The sequence below is a fragment of the Festucalex cinctus genome, chromosome 4 (genome assembly GCF_051991245.1).
Source record: "Festucalex cinctus isolate MCC-2025b chromosome 4, RoL_Fcin_1.0, whole genome shotgun sequence".
NCBI classification, from domain to species: domain Eukaryota; kingdom Metazoa; phylum Chordata; class Actinopteri; order Syngnathiformes; family Syngnathidae; genus Festucalex; species Festucalex cinctus.
Window position 1 is genome coordinate 29,989,071 of NC_135414.1, and position 13,083 is coordinate 30,002,153.

General features: G+C 40.2%; 1 protein-coding gene across 2 annotated transcripts in view; it reads left to right on the top strand.

Moving 5' to 3' along the window:
• LOC144018076 (aminopeptidase N-like) overlaps positions 1-13,083 on the top strand; it is a 20,145-nt gene continuing 7,062 nt past the window's right edge. Inside the window, exons 1-13 of one of the 2 annotated variants that reach the window (XM_077520209.1) lie at positions 1-141; positions 4,334-4,443; positions 4,527-4,624; positions 4,689-5,020; positions 5,104-5,246; positions 7,332-7,471; positions 7,585-7,711; positions 9,287-9,441; positions 10,413-10,526; positions 10,719-10,862; positions 12,038-12,103; positions 12,169-12,234; positions 12,310-12,485. In XM_077520209.1, coding sequence (XP_077376335.1) covers positions 4,422-4,443; positions 4,527-4,624; positions 4,689-5,020; positions 5,104-5,246; positions 7,332-7,471; positions 7,585-7,711; positions 9,287-9,441; positions 10,413-10,526; positions 10,719-10,862; positions 12,038-12,103; positions 12,169-12,234; positions 12,310-12,485 — 1,583 coding nt within the window. In that variant the 5' untranslated portion in view covers positions 1-141; positions 4,334-4,421. Of the gene's footprint in view, positions 142-4,333; positions 5,021-5,103; positions 5,247-7,331; positions 7,472-7,584; positions 7,712-9,286; positions 9,442-10,412; positions 10,527-10,718; positions 10,863-12,037; positions 12,104-12,168; positions 12,235-12,309; positions 12,486-13,083 lie in introns of both variants that reach the window. The other variant, XM_077520208.1, reaches the window with a different exon arrangement.

A 13,083-nucleotide genomic window follows, 5' to 3' on the forward strand; every position in this document is an offset into this window, starting at 1 on the left:
CATCCCTCTAGGAAAACCTGCGGTAGCTCTCGTCGACTCCACCCTTGCAGACTGTTTCCCATCAGCCGGGGCTCATTCCAGATCCTGCACGCACGCATGCACGAACGCAAGCAAGCAGTGGACGTACTCGTACAGACGCTGGTATGTACAGCAAAATGCGGAAAATTGCTTTTGGCATGGATTTTCTTGGGTGCTATATTGCATGTAATGCTGCATTTTTCAACAGGAAAATATAGAAAATTTATTTTAAAAAAAACCAAACAGTTTGTGATGGTTGAACACTTAAGATGCAAAGATCTAAAGCTCTTTGTAGTTTTTTTGACATACCAGAATTTTTTTTTCTTTTTTTTTCTGTCCAGCAGCATTGACTGTCTTTGACATCTTAATCTACTGAGACAAACCTCAAAAATGGAGTTCAATCCAAAATTGTATCCAACAACATGGAGGTACCAGGGATGGCAAAAAGAAAAAAAAAAAAGTGTCACGGAACTTGAAATAGAACTTAACTTGCGGGAATGTTCTGGCTGCTCAGTAAATTACAAACAATAAAACTAATTAATATCGCATTGTATACAAGCTGGAAAATGTCACAAAGTGGCAGTGTCACTCTGCAGACACAGACTATTCTGTGTTGTCCAAGTGTGAATAGTTTTCCGTTTTATCATCTTGTGGTTTTGGCAGCACGTTGGATTAGTGGTTAGCATGTCGGCCTCACAGTTCTGAGGTTTCCAGGTTTGAATCTATGTTGTGGATACTCAGATTCATTGAAGACCTTCCCACATCATCCTTCTTCCCATTCCACATTTCATGCCATCCTTATTTCCTTCTTTGCATCCCTGCCTCATTTATAACTTCCTATTCTTTCATGCCTTCCTTCCTCATTTGTATATTTTACATGAAGCATTGTCGGATTTTAACACATCTGCTTTTGCTTTCGAAGTTCAGAATTCTATTCTGAGCTCGTGCACTCGTGTGCGAAGTTCATGTTCTTCCCGTGCTTATGTGGATTTTCTTCACTTTTCCCTCATTTTCCCAAAATATGCATGCTCGATTAATTGATTTGGTGGAAGCGTAAACGTTTGTCTACATGCGCCCTCGTGATTGGCTGGCTACCAGTCCAACAGGCTGTACCCCGCCTCTTGCCCGAAGCCAACTGGGACGGCTTCAGCTCCAGCTCACACTCTTGACAAGCAGTTTAGAAAAATGAACAATCTGTGGTTTCTAGATGGGAAGACGTACTCTGTTGAATCATTGCCACTACAGTTAATGAAGTGCGCACGATGGCAAAATTCTGCTTCGACATGAGCTAAGCCAAGCGACGTCACTAGAAATGTGTTGAGATTTTATAATGTGATTTGGCTTCATCGCGAACCGTCAAACTGACCTCACGGTAGATGAGGTAGGTTCATTTTTGCCTTTTCCAGACCTGCAAAAAAAAAAAAAAAAAAAAAGGCAAGTCACAACTTTTTTTTCACTGTGAAAATAATCTCTCATGAGTACACCTACACAAAAAGTCTAAAGGACCCATTCCTGGAAAAAGAAAAGAATTTTTCAATTTTTGGTTGGAAGTGGCTATTTTATGTTGGCCATTTCCAGGCGTCCTCCTAAGACAAACTCATAAATTCTTTTTGAGAATCCAACATGTTTCACTTTCACAACATGAAACTTGACAGGCATGTCTATTGTCAATCATGAGTAGTCACACAAAACCATTCCCAGGATGCACAGGATTTTTGTTTTGAAGCTACACACATGTGCATCTTACTGTATAATTACATAGGTGGGTGCATTAACAACACACACACACACAAAAAAAATGACTTATTGATCCCAACATCCGCTACGCTTACAACTTCCCACGTTTTTGTGGGCCTTGTTTCGGGCTGCAAGCTCGCATTCCAGATGTTGCAACTAAGTAGCTTTGGGGATGTTGTCGATATTTCACCGCAGAGTGCTCGTAAGTTTCCTTGATGTCCTCTGCAGGAGAGTGTTTGTAAAAAGAGACGAGCCAAAATAAATGTCAAAATGGATTAGGCTCAAGGTGGTGTGCACATTGTTTTCTTTAAAAGTGGAAACATCACTTGTGTACCAAGTGTAACGAGCTGTGCGGTCCGTTTTGGAAAAGAATGTTCATTTTCTAATGGCTATTAACTTTGTGTGCACTGTTTTCCCTGCATATACTAAAAGAGTTTCCTAAACTTTTCAACCCACAGGCAATATTAACAACATCCCTAATATTATTTCCGCTTTTATTAGATAGAGAGTTGGACTACCTCCACTCCCTTGCACACACCCTAAAAAAAACAAACCCTAACATATTTACATTTTAACAGTATTGGAATATGTTCACATTTGTGAACACGTTATCACCCGTTTTCATAGTGTTGACATACGTGTATATTATGCACTAACACTGAATGTAAACAAGCAATCATGAGAAAACCTTAAACATGAAGTGATGACTGTTAACAACACTCACTTTTCCTGCTTTTTTTTTTTTTTTCATTATAAATAAACAACTTTCCAGCATTTATCGCCACAGCTCATCGTGTTCTCCCGCCAGCTCTGCGGTGGTAAAAGTTGCCGAGTCATCTGTGGGAACCTCACTTGTGGACTTGTGAATCTGCGTCAGCGAAATTGAAGTTTTTGTTTTTTTGGCAACTGGAATCAATCAAATAAGTACATGCTAGCAAATGATACAAATATGGATACAAAAGTATTGTGTGGACGTTTTTTTGTGAGCGTGCATGCAGTCGACCCCCCCTTGGGAACTTCTTTTTTAGATTATCACTGGCTGCTTACCGGTGCGCGGTGTGAACATGACATGATGACATCGTGCTGGATGTTGCCTGGGAAACATCTGCACAGATGCTCACACTGCAGGCAAATGAGGGAAACGCAGTCAAGTACGACAAATACAAATATGCATATGTGTAATTGGATAGTAGGCTCCTCTAATATGGATTTTTTAAGCTACATAGTGCCTTTCTTTCTTTTTCTTTTTTTTAATGTGTTTGTGTGTGTGCGCTTGCGTGTGAATACGTGTAAATTTGTACTCATTAATTCACCTAAAATCTACTAAAAATCCCATTACCCTTCACCTTAAACGGATACTTCAGAGTCTCGCCAGAGTCATGAAGTTCAGAAGGTCAGGAGACCAGAGGAAAGGTCAAAGAAAAGAAAGATAAATCAAAGTGAAATCTAGCACTAACTAAACACCTCTTGCCATCCACATGGTTACAAAACCAGAGTCTTACCCCAAGCCCAGAAACCTCTAAATTACATAGTGCCTTTCTATCTAAAGGGCGCATAAAGGTTTTTAACTCATTCACTCGCAGCCATTTTCAGTGAAGCAACCCCTTCGCTCTTGGCTGTTTTACTGGATTTTGACTGATTTTGCAAGGCCCACAAATTATTGTGTTCTATTGCTATAAAAACATGGAACCCACCAAAAGAAAAATGTGCATCTTTTCTTTCATCAGGGAAAAAAAAATATTTGTATCTGTTTCCATTTTGCAGCAATTAGCATTAGAATACAGTTAAGTTTCATCAATATTCATTCACAAAAAGAGCTTATTGCAACATGATACTGGCTAATCTCTTATACTCTGCTGCCACCTGCTGGTCGTTTTTTTGTAATAACTACCATTGCTTTAAGCCACCTCTTCATATCAGAAGATACATCAAAGCCTTCTGTCTGTTCTTGCATTAAAAAAACAACAAAACGTATAAATACGTTTTGGGGAATGAAGGACAAAGTATAAAAAAACATATTTACACGTTTTTGGGTTTCTTTCTTTCTTTCATTTTCTTTATTTTCTTCATTTCCTTTTTTTATTTCCTTCTTTTCTTTCTTGTCTGTATTTTGTGTTGTTTTTGCGATTTCTAAGCTTGTTATATTTTTCTATATAATGTTTAACAATGTACTAACTTAATTTGTTCTGTACATTTGAAGATAAAACAAATAAAATAAATAAATAAAAAATCTATGTTGGTTTCAGCACCTGGAGGTCGAGAGGGACGAAATAGAACCTAAGGTCACAAAATCGGACAGGGTTTTTTGTTTTGTTTTTTTTTGTGTGTAAACTGTTTGAAGTGAGTCTGGGTGGGGATGTTGTCATTTGTTGTCACACCGGGTTGGGTGTGGCCTGATTATTTTTCAATATTTATGCTGGAGTTGTTCACTGACACATCAGAATGTCGTGTCTGCCCACATTTACTACTTTAGAATCTTCAAGTATCTTTCAGTTCAGTATTTTTATTTTATTTTTTGTAATTTGTGACTCAGTTGTGAGAAGCAATGCTTTTCGTCTTTCCATCCATCCCCTCACAGGTATCACGCGTAGGCCGTGACCTCAGGAGCAACGTGAACTTGGCAAAGTGAAACAAAAGCCTGGGACTTTTCACCGGCCTTCCTGATCATGGCGAAGGTCTACTACATCAGTAAGAACGTGGGACTTGCTCTACTTTTGTTAGCTGCGACCGCTCTGGTGACTATCCTAGCTCTGTCTATCGCCTACGACAAGGAGCGGGCCAAGAATCGAAGCGGATCCGGAGACCAAGCGGAGGCCCGCGGCGACACCCCCGATCCGACCCCCGTAGCCTCGACAGATCCGTGGGACCGGTACAGGCTTCCGTCCTCACTGGTGCCCGCCTCCTACAATGTGACACTGTGGCCTCGATTGAAGCCCGACGCAGACGGCCTCTTCGTCTTCACCGGGCGCTCGGATGTGGTCTTCGCTTGCCTCCGGTCCACCGACCTGGTCCTCATCCACGCCAACAAGCTCAACTTCACCACCTTCGACGGGCGCCACGCCTTGCTGAGCGGCCTGTCGGGAGCCCGGGTGCCGGCGGTGCGCAAGTCTTGGCTGGTGTCAAAGACGGAGTACCTGGTCCTCCAGCTCAGCGGCAACCTTCAAGAGGGGGCATCCTACGTCTTGCGCACCGAGTTCCGGGGAGAACTGGCCGACGACCTGGAAGGATTCTATAGGAGTGAATACTTGGAGGATGGCGTGAAGAGGTAAGTTTCCCGGATGGGAACTTCCGAGTGATTTATTTATTTTTCTTCACCAGTGTCTGGATTGAAGTCATTTACTATTTCAGAGTGGTTGCCACCTCTCAGATGCAAGCCACATATGCCCGGAAAGCCTTCCCATGCTTCGATGAACCAGCCATGAAAGCCGTCTTCAACGTCACCATCGTCCACGACCGGGACAAAGTGGCGCTGTCGAACGCCCGGGAATTAGGTTCGAAAATGGGTTTTCTCATATAGCAGCGGCATTTCGCCATGAATTTCCTTTTCTTTCGTACTTGTAGGTCCTGGAACTGAAAGGTTGACGTAGTCTAATGGCTCCTGGCATATTTACACATCATCTTACATAAGAAGTTTGGGAAAATAGTGTTTCATCTCTACAATTCTACTAAGGGGTCGAGGACAAATAAAGTATTGCAACTTTCTGTTTGGAAACCAAAGCTGCCAGGAATAATTGATAGTAGGGGTGTTAAAAAAAAAAAAATCGATTCGGCAATATATCGCGATACTACAGCACGCAATTCTTGAATCGATTCAGTAGGCAGCCGAATCGATTTTTTAACATCCATTTTTTTGATGGAAAAATATTCAACAAAACGTCTAACTTTCACACCTTGAGCATGGAAGAATGTTATATTAATGGAACATTAAGCCTTAATATTTTATTTCAATGCTGTTATTACATGAAAAAGGTTACAACCTGTTTGTTAAATACAGCGACTCACAGTTATAAAACTGAAGTTTCAGATCAATAAATAATACATTTTCATACAAATCTTTACAGTGTATAAGTTTACTGAATGGTATTTTCCAAATTTGAGTAAAAAAAAAAAAAAAATCACAATCGACGCGTAAATTCATATCGGGATTAATCGGTATCGAATCGAATCGCGACCTATGAATCGTGATACGGATCGAATCGTCAGGTACGAGGCAATCCACACCCCTAATTGATTGCAATTGTTCGGTCCTAGAACGAACTCGGAACGGTGGGGCGGCAGGCATGAGGTTGTGGGTTCGATCCTCGGCCCCTGGTGACAATGTCAAAGTGTGCTTGAGCAAGTCACTGAACTCCGATTTGCTCCCAGTGGAACTTGGCATGGCAGCAGTCGACCACCGGCGTGTGAATGTGAGGCATTGTAAAGCACTTTGGCCACCAGATGGTGTAGTTAAAAAGCGCTACATAAAAAGCAGTCCTTTGACCATACAATGAACAACGCAGGAAATAGTTGATTGAGTTAATTGAAAGTGCCGCTTTGAACTTGAGAGGACCGTAAAACACCATTCATCCAACATGTACACAATTTTGGACTCATAACATAAATGACCATATTCAGTAGTGAAATTATTTAACGCAAACAAAAGTAGTGATAGACCGATATGGTTTTTTCAAGGCCGATACCGAGACAGATTATTCGTAAACAAGGAGACCGATAACCGATATTTCAAGCCGATATTCAATTTGCAATATAATAGAACAAATATATATATATATAAACAATATTGACAATTTGTTAACAAAAATTGCAGCGCTTCCAGGGTCATTAGCATGGGTTAAGCTAAATTAAAATTATAATAATAATAATAATAATAATAATAATAAAAAAGCAAGTAAATAGCTTCCCAAGTTTTCTAAAATTTCAACATAATTTCTTGATTTAATTTTTAAAAATAAAAAGTGTAAGGAGTTCAGTTTTTTTTTCTTTCCCTCCAATAAAGTGGAAATTTAAATAGACCCATAAATGAAAAGTTCCCCATATCTCACGGAGTGACAAATGCATGCTAATAGAGCTAATAATATAGCTAATTTGGGGTTTTTATTCGGGTTCGTAAAACGTTACAAAAGATCTTCGCAGTGAGAAATTGTCTGAATATGTTCCAAATGTGTTTACGATAAATAAAAACTGACTGAATATCTTAAAATTCCTGATGAAAACCACAAATTCGTTACATTCACAAGTATTCACTGCTCAGTGAGATACCAGCTTTATCGGCCTTCAGATTCAAAAAATGGCCGATGTCGATATTTGACAAAATGCCAAATATCGGCACCGATAATCGGCCCGGCCGATAATCGGTCTATCCCTAAACAAAAGACTAAATATAATGCTCATACCCATCAGTCAAGCCTAAATGTAAAGGGATCATGTGACCTGAGGTGTCCCCAAGAACATTCAAAACACAAGAACACTTCTTCAAAAAAAAAAAAGAAGCTCCTAGTTCAAGTGTTTGAAATGCGCCGCGTGACCAAAAACCCAGAAATTGAGGAGCAGGAAAATTGTCCGACTGTCCCCTGCAGATGTCAGCGATGCGGTCATGGACGGCGCGGCGGTCCGCGTTACAAAATTTGAGCCCACGGCGAAGATGTCCACATATCTGCTGGCCTTCATCGTCAGCGACTTCACCTACGTCGAGTCCAACCAAAGGAAGGACGTACAGGTAAGAAGCTCTTTGACTGAAGAGAAAAAAAATGCTTGCGAATGATAGAAAAATGGGAAAAGTCAAGCTCTGGATTCCAAATGTACGGTACCGTGGATGTTTATATTTGTCAGGTGAGGGTGTGGGCTCGGAGAAAGGCCATTGACGACGGGCACGGCAACTACGCGCTCAACGTGACGGGGCCAATTCTGCAGTTTTACGAGCACTACTACAACGCACGCTACCCGCTCCCCAAGTCGGGTGCGTAAGCAAAATAATGCACGTACAAGTCTGTGTATGGGTGAAGTGCAGACACATCGTATGAAACATATTAACAAAACAAATTAACTTTAGCACAGTTTGTGTCTGCCTTTTTACATTTCGTCTTTAATGCAAAGACTTCAAAATGGAGCTTTTGTTTGCTGAAAAACAATCTTATGTCCATCACTTACTCCATGAGGCTACTTTTTTTTTAGGGCCGAGCAGCGACCGCTGCAAGGTCCCTATTGTTGCTGAAGGAATTATTTTTCTTCTTCTTCTTCTTCTTCTTCTTATTATTATTATTATTGTTCTTTGTTATTAGGGGTGTTAAAAAAAATCGATTCGCCGATATATCGCGATACTACATCGCGCGATTCTCGAATCGATTCAATAATCGGCAGAATCGATTTTTTTTTTTTTTTTTTTTTTTAAGGATTCACACCTTGAGCATGGAAGAATGTTATATGAACGGAACATTAAGCCTTAATATTTTATTTTAATGCTGTTCAAACATGAAACAGATTACAACCTGTATAAGACTGAAATTCCAGATAAATAAATAATACATTTTCATATAAATCTTACACTCTACAAGCTTACTGATTAGTATTTTCTAAATTTGAATGAAAAAAAATCGCAACAATCGACTTATAAATTCGTATCGGGATTAATCGGTATCGAATCGAATCGTGACCTTTGAATCGTGATACGAATCGAATCGTCAGGTACTAGGCAATTCACACCCCTATTTGTTATTATTCCTTTCCGCAAACAATCACATTTTTCAGACACTAAACGTGAACGAAAACTCACCAAACTTTACACGCAGATCGGGCCTGGCGAAAAATTTGACATTTTAAAGCCGCCATACATGATAACAGAAAAATGGCTCCGTAGCGCCCCCTACATAGGTTAAACGGATCCCTGTCCCGCTACGATTGTCCTACGGCTACGAAAATTGTGTGGCACCCGTAGCACATCCAGATGAACAAAAACCTCTTTGATAGGTGTACACTAAAATATATATTTTTATTTTTATTTTTTGTGTGTGTAGACGCACACGCATGCCAGCTCGCCATATATGTTAGTAAGCTAGCCAATAGCAGCACAATAGAGACGTTAATATTAACACTTGTTTCTCTCATTAGCAAGTAGCAACATGATTAAGGAGCAAAAAAAGCAGACTAGTAATGAAAATAATGTGCTGGTTTTAAGCGGTATAAGCAAAGGTAAGAAACTTTTCACATATCCTGGTAAAAGTAAGCTGAAGCACCCCCCAAAAATGGGCTAAACACGCATCTGTAACGATAAATAGTGCAGTCTTTCATTTATTCTGTAAAAACATCTTGATAAAGATTGAAGCGGTTCTCAGAAGCGGCGGTGCTAAAGCTAAATATTAGTTTCGTGATTAAAGGGAAAACAAAATATTCCCACAATTATCAGTTCATGCAGAAAATATCAGTAATATACCAGAACACGGGGTAGACAACAATTACAATCTTGAAGCAGTGTTTTTTGTTTTTTGTTTTTTGTTTTTTTAAATCTTATTTGTGCGAATGTCGTGATCCTTTCCAGATCAGGTGGCTTTGCCCGACTTCCACGCCGGCGCCATGGAGAACTGGGGCCTGGTCACCTACAGGGAGACGGCGCTACTGTACGACCCGGACAGATCCTCGGCAGGGAACAAACAACGAGTGGCCTCCGTCATCGCACACGAGCTGGCGCACATGGTCGGCAATTTTGGGGGGGGTTCCCGTTTCTTCGACCCAAATCATTTTCTGCATATAGCTTTAGGAGAATTCAAATGTTTTTAATTTTCATTTGAACATATAATAACATCAATCCAATTTGAACAAAAGGCTTGTTATTAATAGAAATATTTTCTTCAAGAATTGAGAAAACGAGTGAACTAGTGAGAATCAATGAGTAAAAAGATGGCGGCCAGAAAATGGCGGCAAAGCACTATTATGGTCAAAATCAAGCTCCTCAACTCACTTCTGCATAATTCCATGGCACCAAAATGCCACCAGATGGCAACAAAGCAATACTTTAACTAATCTGTGAATTTACTGGTTAAAATGGGGCTCTCTTCCATCATTTTATTGAAAAAAAAAATAAAATAAAATATTCTCAAATCTTTTATCACGATACGATATAAAGGTTATAAAGAATTATCACGATATTGTGGGGAGGTTGGTGATACACAAAAAAATAAAAATAAATTAGCTCATACTTTAAAAAAAAATAAGAATCCACAATATTGTGTTTTTTGTACATGTACAAAAATATTTTGTAAATATTATAAATATTAAATAAATTAATAATCAAATATTTTGGATTTTAAACATAGAAGGGCAAAAACATGCCTCATGAAAATTAAACTGCCCTAAAAAATTAGCCACCAGAAGGGTGGAAGTGGAAATCAATCTGACTGTTTTGTTTGTTTTTTTTTTAAATAGATGTAGACGACATATTGTGGCAGTTTTAATATCATGATATCACGATATTGCCATTATCGTTACATCCCTAATATCTTTACCAAAAAAAATAAATAAATAATCTGAATTTTTATTCCTTTTTGCCTTTTTTCTTTGCAAATTTGGGGACCTTGGAGGATTTCTCTCCTGGACCCTGCAAGTTTTAGACCCCCGGCTCTATATTGTAGCCTCCAAAGTGAGAGCTTTGCTTGTGTTTTGTTTAGTGGTTCGGCAACCTGGTGACCATGTGCTGGTGGAACGATCTGTGGCTCAACGAGGGCTTCGCGTCCTACGTGGAGTACCTGGGAGCGGACTATGCCGAGCCAACTTGGAACATTGTAAGAGAAACGACTCCTTTTTTTTTTTTTTTTACAGTGGGCTGGATCTCTCCGGCAAGTGTGTGCTTGCTGTTTCGCACACACTCGCTGGCGGGATCCACAACGCTAGAATGGTGGCTAAGACGTCGTCGGACCTCCAAAATCATCACAGAAAAGGTGGAAACTTGCAACTTCAACATGATTGTGTCGCAGAAAGACCAAATCATTCTGGACGACGTCCAGCATGTGTTGAGTCTGGACGCCCTGGCTTCCTCTCACCCGCTTTCCCGGCGAGAGGACGAGGTGAACACACCCGCTCAGATCAGCGAGATATTCAACACCATCTCCTACAGCAAGGTGGGCACTCAACGATCTGTGATTTAGAGCGAACGTTGTTTGAATGGATGTTGCAACTGCCCGTAACGTCATATATAAAATACTTCATAAACAACCACTGCCGTCAGCCGGAATGAAAGTGTTGGAAGTAAGCATTTTTTTTAAGTAACTAAAAGTCATAAAAACTAACAGAACCACACTGAAAAATAATTAAACCTAAAAAAAAAAAAAAAAAAAAAAAAACTCCAAACGAAATACAAACTAGCTACAATGAAAATTCCAAAACTATTATAACCTTCGACCTCACAAATCGAAACATGACATTCTGATTTAATATTACATTTGAGGAAAAAAAACGAGTTATGAAGCAAAATCCAGCCGATTTTAATCCATCTCAGGGGGCGGCCATTTTGCCATTTGCTGTCGACTGAAGATGACATCAATCAGGGCCCGCAAGCAATGACCAATAACAGCTCACCTGTTTTTCTGAAGCTGCACTGTGATTGGTTGTTTGCAACATTTATGTCATCTTCGGTCGACGGCAAATGGCAAAATGGCCGCCCCCTGAGATGGATAAAAATGGCTGGATTTTGCTGACGTAATATTAACTCATTCACTCGCCGCCATTTTCACATTGCGCAATCCCGTTCGCTCCCGGCTGTTTTACTGAATTTTGACTGATTTTGCAAGGCCCACAGAATATTGTGTTCAATTGCTATGAAAGCATGGAATCTACCAAAAGAAAGATTAAAGTCTCTTCTTTCATCAGGAAAAAAAAGTATGTTTCTATCTGTTTCCGTTTTGCAGCAATTAGCATTAGAAGAGAGCAAAGTTTCATCGGTTTTCACAAATCTATTTTAAATAAAGTAATTGAGCTTTTTTTCTACATGGCCCTGGTTGATCTCCTTTGCTCTGCTGCCACCTGCTGGCAGTTTGTGTAATAACTACCATTTCTGCAACCGTTCCGAGAGGCTGCGTCAAAGCCTTCTGTATGCTCTAGCATAAAAAAAACAACAACAACAACAACAAAAAACGTATAAATACGTCTTTGGGACACTTAGAACATTAAAAAAAAAACGTGTTTATACGTTATTGGGAGTAAATGAGTTCACCAGAATGCATGTTTAGACTAGTGTGGCTGCATAGAAGATATTATTGTTCAAAAATGGGTTTAACTGTTATCTCCAACCTTTCAGGGGGCGGCGGTCCTAAGGATGCTGTCCGGGTTTGTGGGTGAACCGGTGTTCGCCAAAGGACTCAGCGTGAGTATCACGACAAAATGGCCGCCGCGTCCCGACGGAATTACGAAGCATTCTCTCGCTTTTAGTCTTACCTCAACACCTTCGCCTTCGGCTGCACCGTGTACCGAGACTTGTGGGACCACCTCCAAAAGGTTTTCGTCGGACCGCTTTGGGTTGTTTCCCAACTTCCTTCTCAGCTGACTGCGTCCTTCTTTCTTTTTTTCCAGGCGGTGGAGGACACGCCGAGCTTACGTATCCCGTGCACGATCCACGACATCATGCACCGCTGGACTCTGCAGATGGGCTTCCCGGTGGTGAGCATCGACACCAAGACGGGACGCGTCGCCCAGAAGCACTTCCTGCTGGATCCCGAGTCGGTGGTGGACAGGCCCTCGCAGTTCAAGTAGGGTCAAACACCACCAGCGTAAACTTTGCACCACAACCATAAAGGAATCATTACCATAAAAACAACATGTGCCGAATAGTCATAACGGTAAAAGCAACATTTGAATCAAACTATGGAATAGAAATCATGATGTTCTGCTGTCTCTAAAACAGGGGTGTCCAAACTATGGCCCGGGGGCCATTTGCGGCCCGCCATACATTTTTTTGGCGGCCCGCGGCAAATAACTAAAAACAATTTTTTAAAGCTGTTTAAAATAAATAAATAAATAAATACATACATAAATAAAGAAGGTGTATTAAACATTTCTAGCTACGCAAAGACACAAATTTGCAGCTAATTATTCAGTTTTTTATAATTGCTTCATTGATTTTTACCATGTTTAACTCATTCACTGCCATTGACGGAAAAAGACGTCAAATTATGCTTTTTTTTTTTTTTTTTTTTTTGCTGGTCTGGCAATGAATGTGTTAATAAATAACTTTTTAAAAAAAATCAAAGTGGCCTTTGCAGCTTTCTATTTTTCTGTATGTGGCCCTCAGAGGAAAAAGTTTGGACACACCTGCTCTAAAACAATAAACTCAACTCACTCACAGGG